Below are 17,048 nucleotides of genomic sequence, written 5' to 3'. Positions count from 1 at the left end.
TGAGGCCGAAAATCAAGTGCAGCCAAGGTTAACAAAGATGGCGGCCCTTGTACGAAAAGCCGGTGAACTACGACAAAAGACTACGTATTTCACTAAATACAAGGTGCATTTATCAGTTATGCAATGCTTGCAGTGGAACGAAACATCAAATGAACACATACTGCTAATTTGAATGGAGCTAGATATGCTGTCATTTACGAAAACTCTCTCTTAAACTGAAGAAAAACAGATTGATTCTATCCGAATTTTATTACTCTTTCATTCAGCGTCAAACTGGAATGTTAGAATGCTTTTTTGTATATTTCGGTTATAATATGAAATAAGGAAAGCCTTTAAGCGAGCTCAAAGAAATCTGGTTTAAATTAAAAATATTTTAAAGAAACTATTTTTCCAGAAGACCTTTGTTGGGGTTGTCTTTGCTGTTGGTTTCGTTTTCGTAAATAAATTTCGTTGTCTCCGGTATATACTGCATGTGATTGATCAGGTCGGCATGACATCACATCCGGAGCAATCGATTATGCAAATCACCTTGGAGGTGAAAGCAGGACCCGGCAATTCGTAGCGAATTAACTAGCGGTGTGGATTGTGATGTTTTTATTTTCAAATAAAGCAAATCAAGAGTCATTTTTTTATTATCTACAGTCCTTACGCTGTGGTACAATCTATATATTTTTCAAAAAAAGTAGGGTTTTTGTAATAATTGATTTTGTGGCATTTTAAAACGGTCAGGAAAAAGTGACAAATTATGTATTGTCAGCTCTTCGGCACTACGGATAAGTTATAATTAAAACATGTTTCCAAATTTATTCAACATTTTCTCAGTTTGCATATATAAATATTAAACTAAACTAAATATCTGAGAACATAACAATTTTTTTATTCAACTTCTTTGCTTAAAATCGTAGCAGTTGTTTCTTTCATCTTTCAGAGAATCTTTTAAGTGTCTTGAAAAAGAATGTTCCTTTTTTTTTCAAGAGTGAACAGATCAAATAAATAAGTAAAGTAATTTTCTGATTTTTTTTATGTCTTTTTAAAATAAGCTGATAAGCTGATTTTCTAAATGTTTTAATGCTGTGAAATGATTATATTGTTGCCATTTTGCTGAAATGTACTTTGTGCGATATATTTTATTTAGTTTTATGTAAAATGCTATAATGTCGAAGTACATTAAGTATGAAAGTCATTTAAATAAAGTTGAAAACTTATACTTTATTCTATGTAATCTTATTGCAGTCATTTTTTTTTTTTTTTTTTTTAAGAAATGTGAAATGTCCTTCCAGTCAAAAATTAGTTTGGTGAATTGATTTTAAAATTTCAAATGAACTATATGCCTATATGCTCGGGCATGTGTATTAATTAAGGTTTTTTATGTAGTAGCTCTCTTAATCCCTTTGTCAATAATTGACATGCAAATAACAATAATGTGCATCTTCCAAATATCATAAGACCCTGAAGGCATACATCAAACGGATAAGACAGGAAACTACCATAAGGCCCCGAAGGGGTACATCAGAGGGATAAAACAAACAGGAAATCAATCTATTAATTAGTGATAGTCATTAGGAACTGGTCGAAACTGATTTTCATTAATATACCACATACTGATTGGTTTCCATAGTGATTTATGACTTATGACTGGAATGTATGCTTTAATTAATTTTGTGGTATGTGGAAGTAGTCAATTGTGACAGTCTATAACAATTAACAAAAAAATATGGATGCAAACTATCGTTCACAGTTTTAAATAATTGACAATTTAGTACAAAGCAGACAGTATTTTCGTAAATAGAAGTCATCAATTTATTGATACGTCCTGGCTTTTCGTAAAAAGAAGCTAGCATGCAGTTATTATATATCATTTTATCTCCACATGTAACATATAAAAAATCCCTTTGTGTTATAAATGCAGAAAAAGATCTTATATTATGATCCTGATACGCTTCGAGGGGAAAAAATCCCTTCTCCAGTATTTACGCATAATGTACTATTAAGCTTTAAATTTTGACACCTCTCATTAAATCTCACACAAATCAGAATTTAGGTGAGAGATGTTGATTTAATTAAATTTGGCGTGACTGAATCACTTTTGACACCACAGTTCAAGCTATCTGGCTTTCAGAACTATTTTAATGGCAGGCTACAAAATAGAACGAGAAAAGTGAAACAAATGGATTAACCTAATTAGGTGAGCTAGATTCTCTATTTTATTTATTTTTAAAAGACCTCCAATTTTTTAAATTATGATTTTCATCGAGTCCGTCACAAATATGAGACCTCGCAGCTTACACGGATCAATGATGAATATCACGTCTGAAACCTAAAAAAAGAAAGTTTTCTTTCACAGGAGTGATTTCTGGAACATCATGCTATATTATAAATTCACTGACTTATTAATATTGCCCAAAATTTAACTTTAAGCAAAGAAAAACAACCAGCACTAGTGAAACATGAAACGCTTTTCAATTACAATTTAGCGTTTGCTGTCACCTCGGCTTGTTGCTTTGCAACGCGATACGCTAAAGTGCCCGGATATCCGACCTGATCAATACGTTTTTTCTTCTCTAATATGTACTCTTAAAGTCTCTTTGAATTTTACATAGTTCGTGAAATTCTGTTGTGTAAAAAAAACCACCATAAATCTTTTGGATGCTTAGTAAGTATAATACAGCATATATAATTAAGCATAATAAGTCGCGTAATAGTCAAGTGTGACTGCGTCGATGTAGGACATGTAGAAGTCCTCATCAGGTCATAGAGATCTATGGCCTATTTGAACCAGGCTAGTTCAGTTGACCCATAATAAGACATGTATACATAGGCCTAATGAACCATAAATCATGAGACGCATAGCGTTTCAGTTTTTGAAGTGGACTGAAAAAAATCATTGTGTCGATATTCGCATCATGGTAAGGACATTTTCTGGTTTATAGAACTTTCACTTATGCAATGCAACTATATTTCAATGAATTTGACTCAACAATCTGCGAATCACTTTGCAAACAGGTAAGTTATTTTGTACGCTTAGGTCACCATTCAGTGATCTGCCAAGGCCGCGATGACACGAGAATGTCGCGTAAAAATTACGATTGTCGTGCTAAAATTGGTCAAGAAGCGCCACTTGTCACGTTACGAAAATTTTGGGGACGAATGTGCGTGTGGACAACCGGCACTGAGTGCGAATCGTTCACATTTCTTCTGCATCCCAATTGAAGAGTTTCCCACAAAAATGTCCCTTTGACTCGCCAGCAAAAAGACAATGAACAATTTTAAGTTATATTTCTGTATCTGCAGACAAGAAAAACGTTCAGTCTAATGATTTATGTCTTATTACTTTATGTCGCTTCATAAACAGCTCCATAGACCACAGAAACCCCGATGTTTTTTACCGTTCTCCACCCACTGTTGCTTACCGTTCTCCACCAATGTCTCAGCAGGTGAAATTGAAAACGAATCCATTGTCTGCCCTATCATCTCAAATACTTAAATCATTACAAAATTAAACCCCAAAGTGTGCAGAAAATTCCTTTCGGATGAAGCCTACAAGTGAAGTGACTCCAAATTTCAGGAGTGTTGGTTTAATAAGTACCAATGTTTGGATTACAATAGATACTACAATTGTAGTAATGTCACTGATTTATATCATTGACATTTAGACAAAATTTGTTGTCCCCAAGATTTTTAAAATGTCCCCACATTTTTCATACCTTTGGGACATTTGTTCCACCTTTTTTGATCCTCGGCAGATCACTGCCATTGATTTTACCAAATTCTTAAAATAAAATAATGTAACTGTTGGAAAATCTTTATTTCGGCCATTTGTAAAATCCAAGAGATAAAGGAGGAAGAAAACATATTGACTTCTGCTGATTAGAGATACAACCCCATATTCATATTCCCCTGCATCCGTAACTAAAATTTGGTAAAATTTTTCTCCCTTTGTACTGTTTCAGTTATCTTCCTGCTTTTGCCAGCATCAGCTGGCTACTTTCAATCACATGATCATAATACAGCTGGGAAAATTGCAAAATCGCGACAAACTGATGAAACACAGCAAAATAACATATAAAAGTTGAAAATTACAGTAAAATCGATACATATAACTCCTGCTTTACTAACAGTTTTAAATCCGTTCCATATTCTCTTCGTTCTGCGGCAAAAATCCCGTCAAGGCAACATATTTAGCTTGTCTGAGCACAAAGTACACGCTCAGAAGTAAGCATGCATACACGCCAAAACAAGATTAAGAATGTGTTTCTAAGCACATATTTTTACAAGTCTTTCAACACAATTTGATATTTTAAATGATATGGTTCTTTAGGCCTATGTCTTGTTATGGGTCAATTGTATCAGCCTGGTTCAAACGAACCAGCCTGGTGCAAACAAGCCATCTCCCTGACCTGCTCATAGCTTTGAGTTACGTCCATTGAATTTCTCAAAAATTAACAAAATTGACAGTCCGCTGAGTTACTACAGTATTTTCCCTTGGAACATGAAATAATGTACATAGAATGTGTAACTAAATAAAAATCCTATAGGCCCAGTTCCATAACCAGCCACATCAGATTAGTACTGCCAGAGTTTCGGCCCTTGAATTTATAAAAAAAATACTACTGACAGTGTCATCTCAAAAACAGGTATAATTTATTATGATATATTCTTTGATATCAGGCATTCTTATGCAGAATGTGTATGCCTGTAAAATCTATGTACAGTTTGATTACAAGCTAGTTTGAATGAGTATCTGAAATTATGGAACTGAATTAGTTGAGATTGAGAAAATTGACATCTTGTCTGCTCATTTAGTGAACTATTTTAAAATACATATGAAATTTGCTGTGTTGAACCACTGGCACCAGAACAGAAAGAAAATGCCTCTGTACATGTTATACCCTACCCCTAGGTATTCTATAAGAACCATGGTCATGAAGGGTAAATATACTAACCCGTTTCAATCGCGCATTTCATACCTAAAACACGCAGCTCGGTAAATGTGTACTATGGATATCAAACAAGTGGTAATTTATCTTCAATTGTGTACCGGTCACATTTCTTCAATACATCTTATCTTAGAAAAACAACGCGTAGTTTATAGTTATTTCAACGTTACACAAAAAACTTGCTTGAACTTCCCTGGTGAAGTTCCGTTCTAGATTACAAAACTATTCTGATTGGCTGTTGTGAAAATGTTTGTCAATCGTCATTTCACTACACGTGTTCGCTAAAATGTGAAAATGCAGCATAAATGTGCAAAATGAATAAAATAAACAGAACAGATGCAGACCAATGTACGATTTTAAATTAAAGATCATATACAAGATGAATTTCATTCATCATTTCGAGTTTTAGTGTAAAATTGTGATTTTTTTAATTCTGTTTTTGTTTGTTTACATTTCGCCAAACATGTGCACACTGCCGTGACCTCTAGACCGGATGTTCATTAGGGAAGGTCAAGCAAGTTTTTTCTGTAACGTTGACGAAAGCATAAAATATGTTGATAATCTCAGCAATATGAAATATTGAGACAATGTGACTGGTGCACGATGGAAGATAAATTATCGCTTGTTCAATATACTAGGTACCCATTCACCGAACTGTGCGTTGAAGTTGAGAAATGTTCGATTGAAACGGGTTAGTATATTTTCCTGTTCATGACCATGGTTCTTATAGAATACCTAGGGGTAGGATATAACATGTACAGAGGCATTTTCTTTCTGTTCTGGTGCCAGTGTGTTGAACTGTTGGCACTCTGTTCAAATCAACAGGGTTTGGCTGCCAGTAGCATGTTCATTAAGTTATTATTATATCATGTGTCCATAAATTTGTGTCTGCAGTATATCTTCTCATCTGCTGGGAAGATTGACCTGGGTCACTAAGTCCAAGGTCAAAGTCACAGATCATAAAGCTTAAATTCATGCCCAGTTCATCTTTAGCTCGTCTGATTTTTGAGAAAAAATCTCTGAGGTAATGTTGTTACTTGATAGTTGGCGTTGTTGTTGGTTAAACTTTTTGTTTAGGTCCACTTTTTCTCAAAAATCATAAGAGCTACAGCTTTGAAACTTTGCACACTTATTTATCATCATTAGTTAACTGTATAAGCCAAGAACCATAACTCTGATATGCATTTTGTCTGAATTATGGCCCTTTTTGTACTAAGAAAATTTGAGTTTCTTGGAAAAAATTTTGTTTAGGTCCCTTTTCTCAGAAACTATAAGTGCTACATCTTTGAAACTTTGCAGACTTGTTTATCATCATTAGGTGATTATGTTGGCCAAGGACCATAAGGACCATAACTCTGATACGCATTTTGAGAGAAATATGGCCCTTTTGTACTTAGTTAAAATTTTTGTTTAGGTCCACCATTTTTCAAAAACTGTAAGAGCTTCAGCTTTGAAACTTTGCACACTTGTTTATAATCATAAGTTGACTGTGTAGGCCAAGAACGATAACTCTAACCTGAATTTTGTCAGAATTATGGCCCTTTTTGTACTTAGAAATTCTGAGCAATAACTCATTTCTTACATACTGACCAGCACTTGCAGGCGAGTGATGGCACCCTTAGGTGGCGCTCTTTTTTAGCTCACATGTCACAAAGTGACAATGTGAGCTTTTGTGATCGCGCAGCGTCCGTCATCCGTGCGTGCGTAAACTTTTGCTTGTGACCACTCTAGAGGTCACATTTTTCATGGGATCTTTATGAAAGTTGGTCAGAATGTTTATCTTGATGATATCTAGGTCAAGTTCGAAACTGGGTCAACTACGATCGAAAACTAGGTCAGTAGGTCTAAAAATAGAAAAACCTTGTGACCTCTCTAGAGGCCATACTTTTCAATGGATGTTTTCATGAAAGTTATTCAGAATGTTCACCTTGATGATATCTAGGTCAAGTTCGAAACCGGGTCACGTGCCATCAAAAACTAGATCAGTAGGTCATATGATAAAAAAACCTTGTGACCTCTCTAGAGGCTATATTTTTCATGGGATCTGTATGAAAGTTGGTTAGAATGTTCATCTTGATGATATCTAGGTGAAGTTTGAAACTGGGTCAACTGCGGTCAAAAACTAGGTCAGTAGGTCTAAAAATAGAAAAACCTTTTGACCTCTCTAGAGGCCATACTTGTGAATGGATCTTCATGAAAATTGGTCAGAATGTTTAGCTTGATGATATCTAGGTCAAGTTCGAAACTGGGTCACGTGCCATCAAAAACTAGGTCAGTAGGTCAAATGATAAAAAAACCTTGTGACCGCTTTAGAGGCTATATTTTTCATGGGATCTGTATGAAAGTCGGTTCGAATGTTCATCTTGATGATATCTAGGTCAAGTTTGAAACTGGGTCAACTGCAGTCAAAAACTAGGTCAGTAGGTCTAAAAATAGAAAAACCTTGTGACCTCTCTAGAGGCCATACTTGTGATTGGATCTTCATGAAAATTGGTCAGAATGTTCACCTTAATGATATCTAGGTCAAGTTTGAAACTGGGTCATGTGCCATCAATAACTAGGTCAGTAGGTCAAATAACAAAAAAACCTTGTGACCTCTCTAGAGGCCATATTTTTCATGGGATCTGTATGAAAATTGGTTAGAATTTTTATCTTGATGATACTAGGTCAAGTTCGAAACTGGATCAACTGCGGTCAAAAACTAGGTCAGTAGGTCTAAAAATAGAAAAACCTTGTGACCTCTCTAGAGGCCATACTTTTCAATGGATCTTCATAAAAATAAGTGAGAATGTTCACCTTGATGATATCTAGGTCAAGTTCGAAACTGGGTCACGTGTTGTCAATAACTAGGTCAGTAGGTCAAATAATAAGAAAACCTTGTGACCTCTCTAGAGGCCATATTTTTCATGGGATCTGTATGAAAGTTGGTCTGAATGTTCATCTTGATGATATCTAGATCAAGTTCGAAACTGGGTCAACTGCAGTCAAAAACTAGGTCAGTAGGTCTAAAAATAGAAAAACCTTGTGACCTCTCTAGAGGCCATACTTTTAAATGGATCTTCATGAAAATTGGTCAGAATGTTCACCTTGATGATATCTAGGTCAAGTTCGAAACTGGGTCACATGCCATCAATAACTAGGTCAGTAGGTCAGATAATAAAAAATCTTGTGACCTCTCTAGAGGCCATATTTTTCAATGGCTCTTCATGAAAATTGGTTAGAATTTTTAGCTCACCTGTCACATAGTGACAAGGTGAGCTTTTGTGATCACCCTTCGTCCGTCGTCAGTCCGTGCGTACGTGCGTGCGTGCGTCAACAATTTCGTGTCTGCACGATAGTGGTTTCGTTTATGATTTTATTTTAACCAAACTTGCACACAACTTGTATCACCATAAGATCTCGGTTCCTTTCTTGAACTGGCCAGATCCCATTATTAGTTCCAGAGTTATGGCCCCTGAAAGGGCAAAAATCAGCTATTTTGACCTTGTCTGCACAATAGCAGCTTTATTTATGATTTGATTTTTACCAAACTGGCACACAACTTGTATCACCATAAGATCTTGGTTCCTTTCTTGAACTGGCCAGATCCCATTATGGGTTCCAGAGTTATGGCCCCTGAAAGGGCCAGAATTAGCTATTTTGACCTTGTCTGCACAATAGCAGCTTCATTTATGATTTGATTTTAACCAGACTTGCACACAACTTGTATCACTATAAGATCTTGGTTCCTTTCTTGAACTGGCTAAATTCCATTATGGGTTCCAGAGGCCATTAGCTATTTTGACCTTGTCTGCACAATAGCAGCTTCATTTATGATTTGAATTTAATAAAACTTGCACAAAACTTGTATTGCCATAAGATCTCAGTTCCTTTGTTGAACCGGCCAGTTCCCATAATGGGTTCCAGAATTATGGCCCCTGAAAGGGCCAAAATTAGCTATTTTGACCTTGTCTGCACAATAGCAACTTCATTTATGATTTGATTTTAACCAACCTTGCACACAACTTGTATCACCACAAGATCTTGGTTCCTTTCTTGAACTGGCCAGATTCCATCATGGGTTCCAGAGTTATGGCCCCTTAAAGGTCCAAAAATTGGCTATTTTGGCTTTTGCAGTCATATAGAGATTTCATTTATGGTTTTATTTGATACAAACTTCCAAAATATCTTCAAGAACAATAAATCTTGGATTCCATGACAAATCAGATCCAATCGTAGATTCCAGAGTTATTTTATATCTGATTACCTCCCCTGATTGTAGTCAAAATGGATTTATATCAGTAAGTACTTATAGGACTTATTTGAAATTTCATTATTGTCATTAGTTGGACTGAGCCAATCAGGGTAGATAACTATGGACTGATTTTATGTCAAATTACCTCCCTTTATTTCAAATTAAAATCGGTATATCTCCGTAACTAATGAAGATACTGATCTGAAATTTCATTTATGTGAACAGATTTATTTGGCAGATCCTTCTTTTGTTCATTTACAATAATTTTCTTTTTAATTACTTCCCTTTTACGTTAATATAAATAGCTTATTTTTAGTAACTTTTTTATTATTGGCCGTAGGGAAAAACCGAGACCACTTTTCTGTGGTACAACATGGATGGTACCTCCAATTTTTAGGTCAGGCTGTCTAGCGTCCCTAAAATTCCTACTTTTTCCTATTTTTTTTCAATTTGGCTAAAATTCCTATTTTTTTAAAAAAAATCAAAGGAAATTCCTAAAAAGGCCCTATTTTTTCACAAAAATTCCTAATTTTTTAACTTTTTTGCAATGATCAAAAAGAGAAAATGTTTTAAATGTTGTTTAAAAGTTCTTCTAATTCAGAAAAAAACAGTTTAGCACAGTTCAAAGCAATTTACCAGTGGTAGACGTCTTTTCTGTAAATAAAGCACTATTTGTGAGTTACTTTTATGTCAGTCACATAAAGGTAAGCACATTACATGGTCTTTAAAGTCCATATTTTAATTTGAAGATTCCTAAATTTAGCCCTAAAATTTCCTTAAAATTGTACCAAATTCCTAATTTTAGCCCTATTTTTTTGTACAAATTGCCCTAAAAGTAGCCCTAATTTTTTGTCAGGGTATGCTAGACAGCCTGTTAGGTGTATTTTGACATATCTATACCTTGTAAGATTTTTTTTTCTTTTTGGTTAAATTTCTTCCCTTTGTTGTTCCTGTCCTTTGGACTTTGATATTTTACTGAGGACCTTCTTGTCCTCAAGTGCAATGATAACAGGTGAGCGATATAGGGCCATCATGGCCCTCTTGTTATCTTGATGATATCTAGGTCAGATTCAACACTGGGTCACATGAGCTCAAAAACTAGGTCACAATGTCAAATAATAGAAAAAAACAACATCATACTCTGTTTAAAACTGGGTCATGTGGGGACAGGTGAGCGATTCAGGACCATCATGGTCCTCTTGTTTGAATTTGCTGAGAAGATTTTCAGAAATCTATCATCTATTATTAACTTCATCAGTAAAATATGCAGAGCACACAACCCAGGTCACTTTGACCAAGGTCAGTTTCACTCTTGGAGGTCAAAGGTCAAATAATTTAACTTCCTATATATCTGCTTCATATTTCTTAAACTGCTTAGAAGTTTTGGATAAAACTAGCATCAGTTGTTAATCTTACCAAAAACTACTTTCAGAGTGCCACGACCCAGGTGAAAAGTCCAAGATCAGGATCACACTTAGGGGTCAAAGATCAAAAAGCTTAAATTTTTGTTTCCATATTTTTTTTCATGAATCTAGCGTCAGTGGTTAAACTAGTTGTATTCAAACATAGAATTGCATTTAAGGTTCATTAAGGATGTTTTTTGTAGCTTTTGCATCATTCTGAACAAATTTGCTATATTTTTATTTGTAATAAATACTTGTTTGTAGGTAATTTCTTTGTCAATATTTTCAGATTGTCCCAACAGCACATTTGTTCACAGTAGGTTGATTTTTTAAATATATTTTCTCATTACATATATTTACCTATATTAGTAGGATTCCTCTGTTCCTTTTTTAGCTCAAATATTATAAGAACAGGTGGAGCTATTGGACTTGTCAGTGTCTCGATTTGTTTTTGTATGTAAGCTGGTATCTCAGTAACCACTTATGGGAATGGATTGACTCTTCACACACTTATTCTCTGATAATCTGAAAAACATTAAGCAGCTTTCATAACTCTGTTTTGCTTTTTTTTTTACAAAATTATGCCAATTTTTCAACTTCTTTTTTTTTTTTTTTTTGCGCGGGGTAAGTTTTTGTTTGTAAGCTGGTATCTCAGTAGATCTAAACAATAATTGGAATGGATTGAAACTTTATACACTTGTTTGCTGTGATGATCTGTCATGTAATGCAAAGGTTCCATATATAAACTCTGCCTTGCATTTATAGCTCACCTGAGCACAAAGTGCTCAAGGTGAGCTTTTGTGATCGCCCTGTGTCCGTTGTCGCCCGTCCGTCCGTCGTCAACAATTTGACTGTTAACACTCTAGAGGTCACAGTTTTGGCCCAGTCTTAATGAAACTTGGTCAGAATGTTACCCTCAATAAAATCTTGGACGAGTTCGATATTGGGTCATCTGGGGTCAAAAACTAGGTCACCAGGTCAGATCAGAGGAAAAGCTTTTAAACACTGTAGAGGTCCAGGGCACTAGACAACTTTAGGGGACAGGTACCCATACCCTCACTTAGGGGAATTATTCGACATTTTAAGACGAAAAGGGGAAGTTTAAGCCATGTATATGTAACTACCTTTCAGTACTGTTTTCAATCATTTCTAACTGATGTGACTATATTGCAACAGTAATTTTCCTTTGAGGCACAAACAACCTATCATCAGCCTGACAGGGGAATTTTCTTCTAAGAAAGGGGGAAAAAACATATTATTTTAGGAGGGGAATGGTACCCATATTCGGCCCCAAAAATGGCCAAACGAGTGCCCTGAGGTCACATTTATGACCACATCTTCATGAAACTTGGTCAGAATGTTAATCTTGATGATCTCAAGATTCAGTTTGATTCTGGGTCATGTAGGGTCAAAAACTAGGTCACCAGGTCAAATCAAAGGAAAAGCTAGTAAACACTTTAGAGGCCACATTTAAGACCATATCTTAATGAAACTTGGTCAGAATGTTATTTTTGATGATCCATAGGTCAAGTTTAAATCTGGATCAGGTGGGGTCAAGAACTAGGTCACCAGGTCAAATCAAAGGAAAAGCTTGTTAACACTCTTATAGGTCACAATTTTGGCCCAATCTTAATGAAACTTGGTCAGAATGTTACGCTCAATAAAATCTTGGACGAGTTCGATATTGGGTCATCTTGGGTCAAAAACTAGGTCACCAGGTCAAATCAAAGGAAAAGCTTGTTAACACTGTAGTGGCCACATTTATGACCATATCTTAATGAAACTTGGTCAGAATGTTAATTTTGATCAAATCTGGGTCAGGTGGGGTCAAAAACTAGGTCACTAGGCCAAATCAAAGGAACAGCTTGTTAACACTCTAGAGGCCACATTTATGACTGTATCTTTTTGACTGAAACTTAATCAGGATGTTAATCTTGATGATCTTTAGGTCAAGCTTGAATCTGGGTCATGTGGGATCAAAATCTAGGTCACCGGGTCAAATCAAATGAAAAGCTAGTTAACACTTTAGAGGCTACATTTATGACCATATCTTAATGTAACTTGGTTAGAATGTTGATCTTGATGATCTTTAGGTCAGTAGGTCAGGTGAGCGATACAGGGCCTTCATGGCCCTCTTGTTATAAAATTATGCCCCTTTTTAGCTCATCTGATTTTTTGAAAAAAAATGATGAGTTATTGTCATCACTTGAGCGGTTGTCGGCGTCTGTGTTGCCTGGTTAAGTTTTATGTTTAGGTCAGCTTTTCTCCTAAACTATCAAAGCTATTGCTTTGAAACTTGGAATACTTGTTCACCATCATAAGCTGACCTTGTATAGCAAGAAACATAACTCCATCTTGCTTTTTGCAAGATTTATGGCCCCTTTTGTACTTAGAAAATATCAGATTTCTTGGTTAAGTTTTATGTTTAGGTCAACTTTTCTCCTAAACTATCAAAGCTATTGCTTTGAAACTTGGAATACTTGTTCACCATCATAAGCAGACCCTGTACATCAAGAAACATAACTCCATCTTGCTTTTTGCAAGATTTATTGCCCCTTTTGGACTTAGAAAATCAGTTTTCTTGGTTACGTTTTATGTTTAGGTCAGCTTTTATCCTAAACTATCAAAGCTATTGCTTTAGAACTTGCAACACTTGTTCACCATCATAAGTTGACCCTGTACAGCAAGAAACATAACTCCGTCCTGCTTTTTGCAAGATTTATGGCCCCTTTTGGACTTAGAAAATATCAGATTTCTTGGTTAAGTTTTATGTTTAGGTCAACTTTTTCTCTTAAACTATCAAAGCTATTGCTTTGAAACTTGCAACACTTGTTCACCATCATAAGCTGACCCTGTACAGCAAGCAACATAACTCCATCCTGCTTTTTGCAATAATCATTGCCCCTTTTGGACTTAGAAAATCATTTTCTTGGTTGAGTATTATGTTTAAGTCAACTTTTCTCATAAACTATCAAAGCTATTGCTTTAAAACTTGCAACAGTTTTTCACCATCTTAAGTGGACACTGTACATCAAGAAACATAACTCTATCCTGCTTTTTGCAAGAATGATGGCCCTTTTTAGACTTAGAAAATCATGGGTAGGACAATATTTCTATTACACAAAAAAAATCAGACGAGCGTCAGCACCCGCAAGGCGGTGCTCTTGTTCGACTTTATATTCATTCAGTTGACAAGGCTTTTGAATAGTCTCTTGTTCATTGATCCAGGAGGTCACTGCATGGTTATTGAATATTTTTGGAAATGTTTATTTGCAATAGCAATGCATACATGGTTATAGAACTTGTATACAACAGAGCATTATTAACCTTTGCCATGCTAAATTTCTATAGAGAACTTGTCCATCTTTCAATTTGGACAGTATCATTAACTGTTAAAAGGGGTGCTAACCAAAAAGATACTGACTAAATGGCAAACAGTGTAGATCATGATCAGACTGCATGGATGTGCAAGCTGATCATGATCTACACTGGTCGCAAAGGCAGAATCAATCGTGACCAGCATAAGGGTTCAACAAACCTATGATATAATGATTTTGTACCCCTTAGCCATCCATCCTAAATACTGACCTTAAATCTGTTGACAGGTATTTTTTTGATCTTGGTTTTCTTCATGCATCATATAATTATTAATTCATATTTTGAAAATTTTACAAAATCTGAAAGTCATTATGTTACATCTGTATGCTTTTTGTATTACATTGTGGTTAGGTATACATGTAAGAAAGTATATGCTTAGATAAAATTTTTATTGTCATTTCTTTCTGTCCGTGCAGCCGCAGAGATTGACTTGATACAGGAATAGCATTTATGGTTATACCCTTGTTATACACCCAAAGGGATGTATTATGCTATGATGCTGGTGTCTATCTGTCCATCCATCCGTTAGCAATTTCGTGTCAGCTCTATAACTCTTGAACCCCTTGAAGGATTTCGAAGAAACTTGACACAAATGTTCACCACATCGAGACGACTTGCAGAGCGCATGTTTTGGATGGCTTGCTTCAAGGTCAAGGTTACACTTAGGAGTCAAAGGTCATATGTCTTTGTTTCGTGTCCACTCTGTAACTCATGAACTGCTTGAAGGATTTAAAAAAAAACTGGGCACAAATGTTCACCACATCGAGACAACATGTAGATCGCATGTTTCAGATGGCTCGCTTCAAGGTCAAGGCCACACTTAGGGGTCAAAGGTCATACCTTCGGGCGTATATTGCTCCGCATTGCGGTGCTCTTGTAAATTATATAAGGGAGTTTTGTTTGAACTTATCACATATAATTACCTACATAATAACTTTCTGCTTAATAGTTTGTATAGACCACAACTGTTTACCCCTCATATGTCATGTATTTTCTATATACTAGAGAAATTACTTTTTACCTGTTATTAAAGAAAATTATGGATTGATAAGCTGCTTTAACATTTAACAGTGACGTTCAGTAACATGTTCACCCAAAATGTGTTGTTTTTTAATTTGTTATTTCAGCTAATTCCCACCACAAAGATGGTGATATCAAGGGTCGGGCCGCCTGTTGTGAAATCTTCCAAGTTTGTAGTACGGAAGATGGGTCCACCATTAAGAAAGTCCTCAAGACTTTTTGTGAATGCTGCCAAACCACATGTGCAGAGGTACACAAAAAATCAAGGGATGAATGTGAAAAAAGTGTTTATTTATGTGCACTAAGAACGCTTTTGCATTCACCCCTCGAAATGTCTACATGCTTCCAGGGCTTAGGCTAAGTTAGTTGTTTTCTTTTGATGCCCTCAAGCTGATTCAGGGAGAAGTGGAGGGATTTGCATCAATTTTATTATTCATGCCTTTTAAATACAAATTAAAGTAGTGTAAAAACTCGCAGTTGGAAGCAAGCTTTTAAAATGGAAAAAATTGTGTGATTCTAAAAATGTCTGTAGTTTTCTTGTTTCTGGATAAAAACCATTGACGTTACCATTCATTTTCTTAGTTACACCATTACCCTTGCACTGACTATTGTTCCAATCCTAAATTCTGAAATTTAATAGTGATTAGTTTTCCCATAAATAATGTGAATTTTTTGTTGTTTAATTATTAACTTGATTATATTCATATGATAGGATGTAAAAGCAGTTTCTTTGTGTTTGAGGGCATCTGATAACTTAGCAATTGTGTATTTGTAATTTTAGATCAACTAATGCTGTAATGAAGACTGTGACACCACAGTTAGAGAAGACACAAGCGTGGTTTTATCATCGATGGTACCAGCAGCTTTACAGAAGAAAGATTGGCAAGCACTGCTACCACCAGATGAGGATGACTACAGATGTGAAATTTTGACTAAGCACTTTTGTAGATAAGCCTGATTGTGTTTTTTTTATGTTGGTCAGTTGGTCAAAGGTCAAGGCCACAATGATGTAAAAGCTTAAAATGATTTATTATGAAAGTACACTTGTTCTTGCATTGCCAACATACGACCATACAGTGACAGGAATGTAGAGAATTTACCAGTGTCCTACAGACATACATATAGGACACGCATCATTCTTGCTTGTTTTAGGTTATGAGAGCACAAAGTGCCTGATATGGGTCTGTCCGTTTGTGCATCTGTCTGTCTGTCATCCATCCATCAGTACTTTCTTCAAATGACATATCCTGTGAAATCCATTAGTAGAAAATGGGTAAAATATGGCCTGAATATTGCTTGTGTGGTTCTTGTCCAAAATAGTTCTGCTTGGTTGCATATAGGGGCCGCTAGAGCTAAGAAATGGAAATATATTTTGACGACATCTCCTCAACCACCGCTCCAATTTTGAAAAATAAAATTGTAGAAATGTTCCTTAATTGACCCTCAACCAAGATTATTCTAAATATTCTGACTTATGAAAAAAATCAAGGGCACCAGAGAGCACAGTCACATTTCTCTATATGTATATAAATAGCGCAAATTTTCGAAATTTTCTGGTCAGTGACTGCTGGCCTGATTTTAAAATAATTTCACACAGATGAACCTTGGGTGGCTGTTTGAATTATTCAGTAAATAAAAAAAAACTAGATTAGGCTCATAATGTAAGGTTTGATCTTTATGAAAGCTGTGAATTTATTTAAAGAATATTTTTCTATTAAAAGGACCAAAAATGCCAAATTAGCAAAAAAATTCCTCACAAATATTTCCTTTGGCTTATTTATGTTGGAGTCAAGTTTTCACAGCACTCAATGTGAGGCTACTACTTAGTACAGGAAAGAGATAATGATGTGAAATCTTATTTCCGCAAGCATTAAAAAAAACCAACGGGTGTGAGCATAGTGACTGATAGCAGGTTATTTCACTCCATAGCATCTATCTAAGTTATTAGATTTCCAACTTCGTCAATGCCAGCCTCTGAATAACACTGCACAGATATTGTATATGTTGTAAACTTGACATGATTGGATTTTTGAAAGTTTTGAAAATGTCATTGATGTGACTAGTTTTAGAAATAGG

General features: G+C 35.5%; 1 protein-coding gene across 1 annotated transcript; it reads left to right on the top strand.

Moving 5' to 3' along the window:
* On the top strand, positions 1-15,904 carry LOC128554272 (uncharacterized). The gene is made up of 4 exons (XM_053535529.1): positions 1-103; positions 10,864-10,890; positions 15,080-15,222; positions 15,754-15,904. Exons 1-4 carry the CDS (start codon positions 38-40, stop codon positions 15,902-15,904), a joined length of 387 nt encoding a protein of 128 aa, XP_053391504.1. The 5' UTR covers positions 1-37.
* The last annotated feature ends 1,144 nt before the right edge of the window (positions 15,905-17,048 follow it).

The sequence above is a fragment of the Mercenaria mercenaria genome, unplaced genomic scaffold (genome assembly GCF_021730395.1).
Source record: "Mercenaria mercenaria strain notata unplaced genomic scaffold, MADL_Memer_1 contig_4893, whole genome shotgun sequence".
Classification (NCBI taxonomy): Eukaryota; Metazoa; Mollusca; class Bivalvia; order Venerida; family Veneridae; genus Mercenaria; species Mercenaria mercenaria.
Note: the sequence above shows the minus strand (reverse complement) of the source record. Positions and strands in the feature narration are given on the sequence as shown.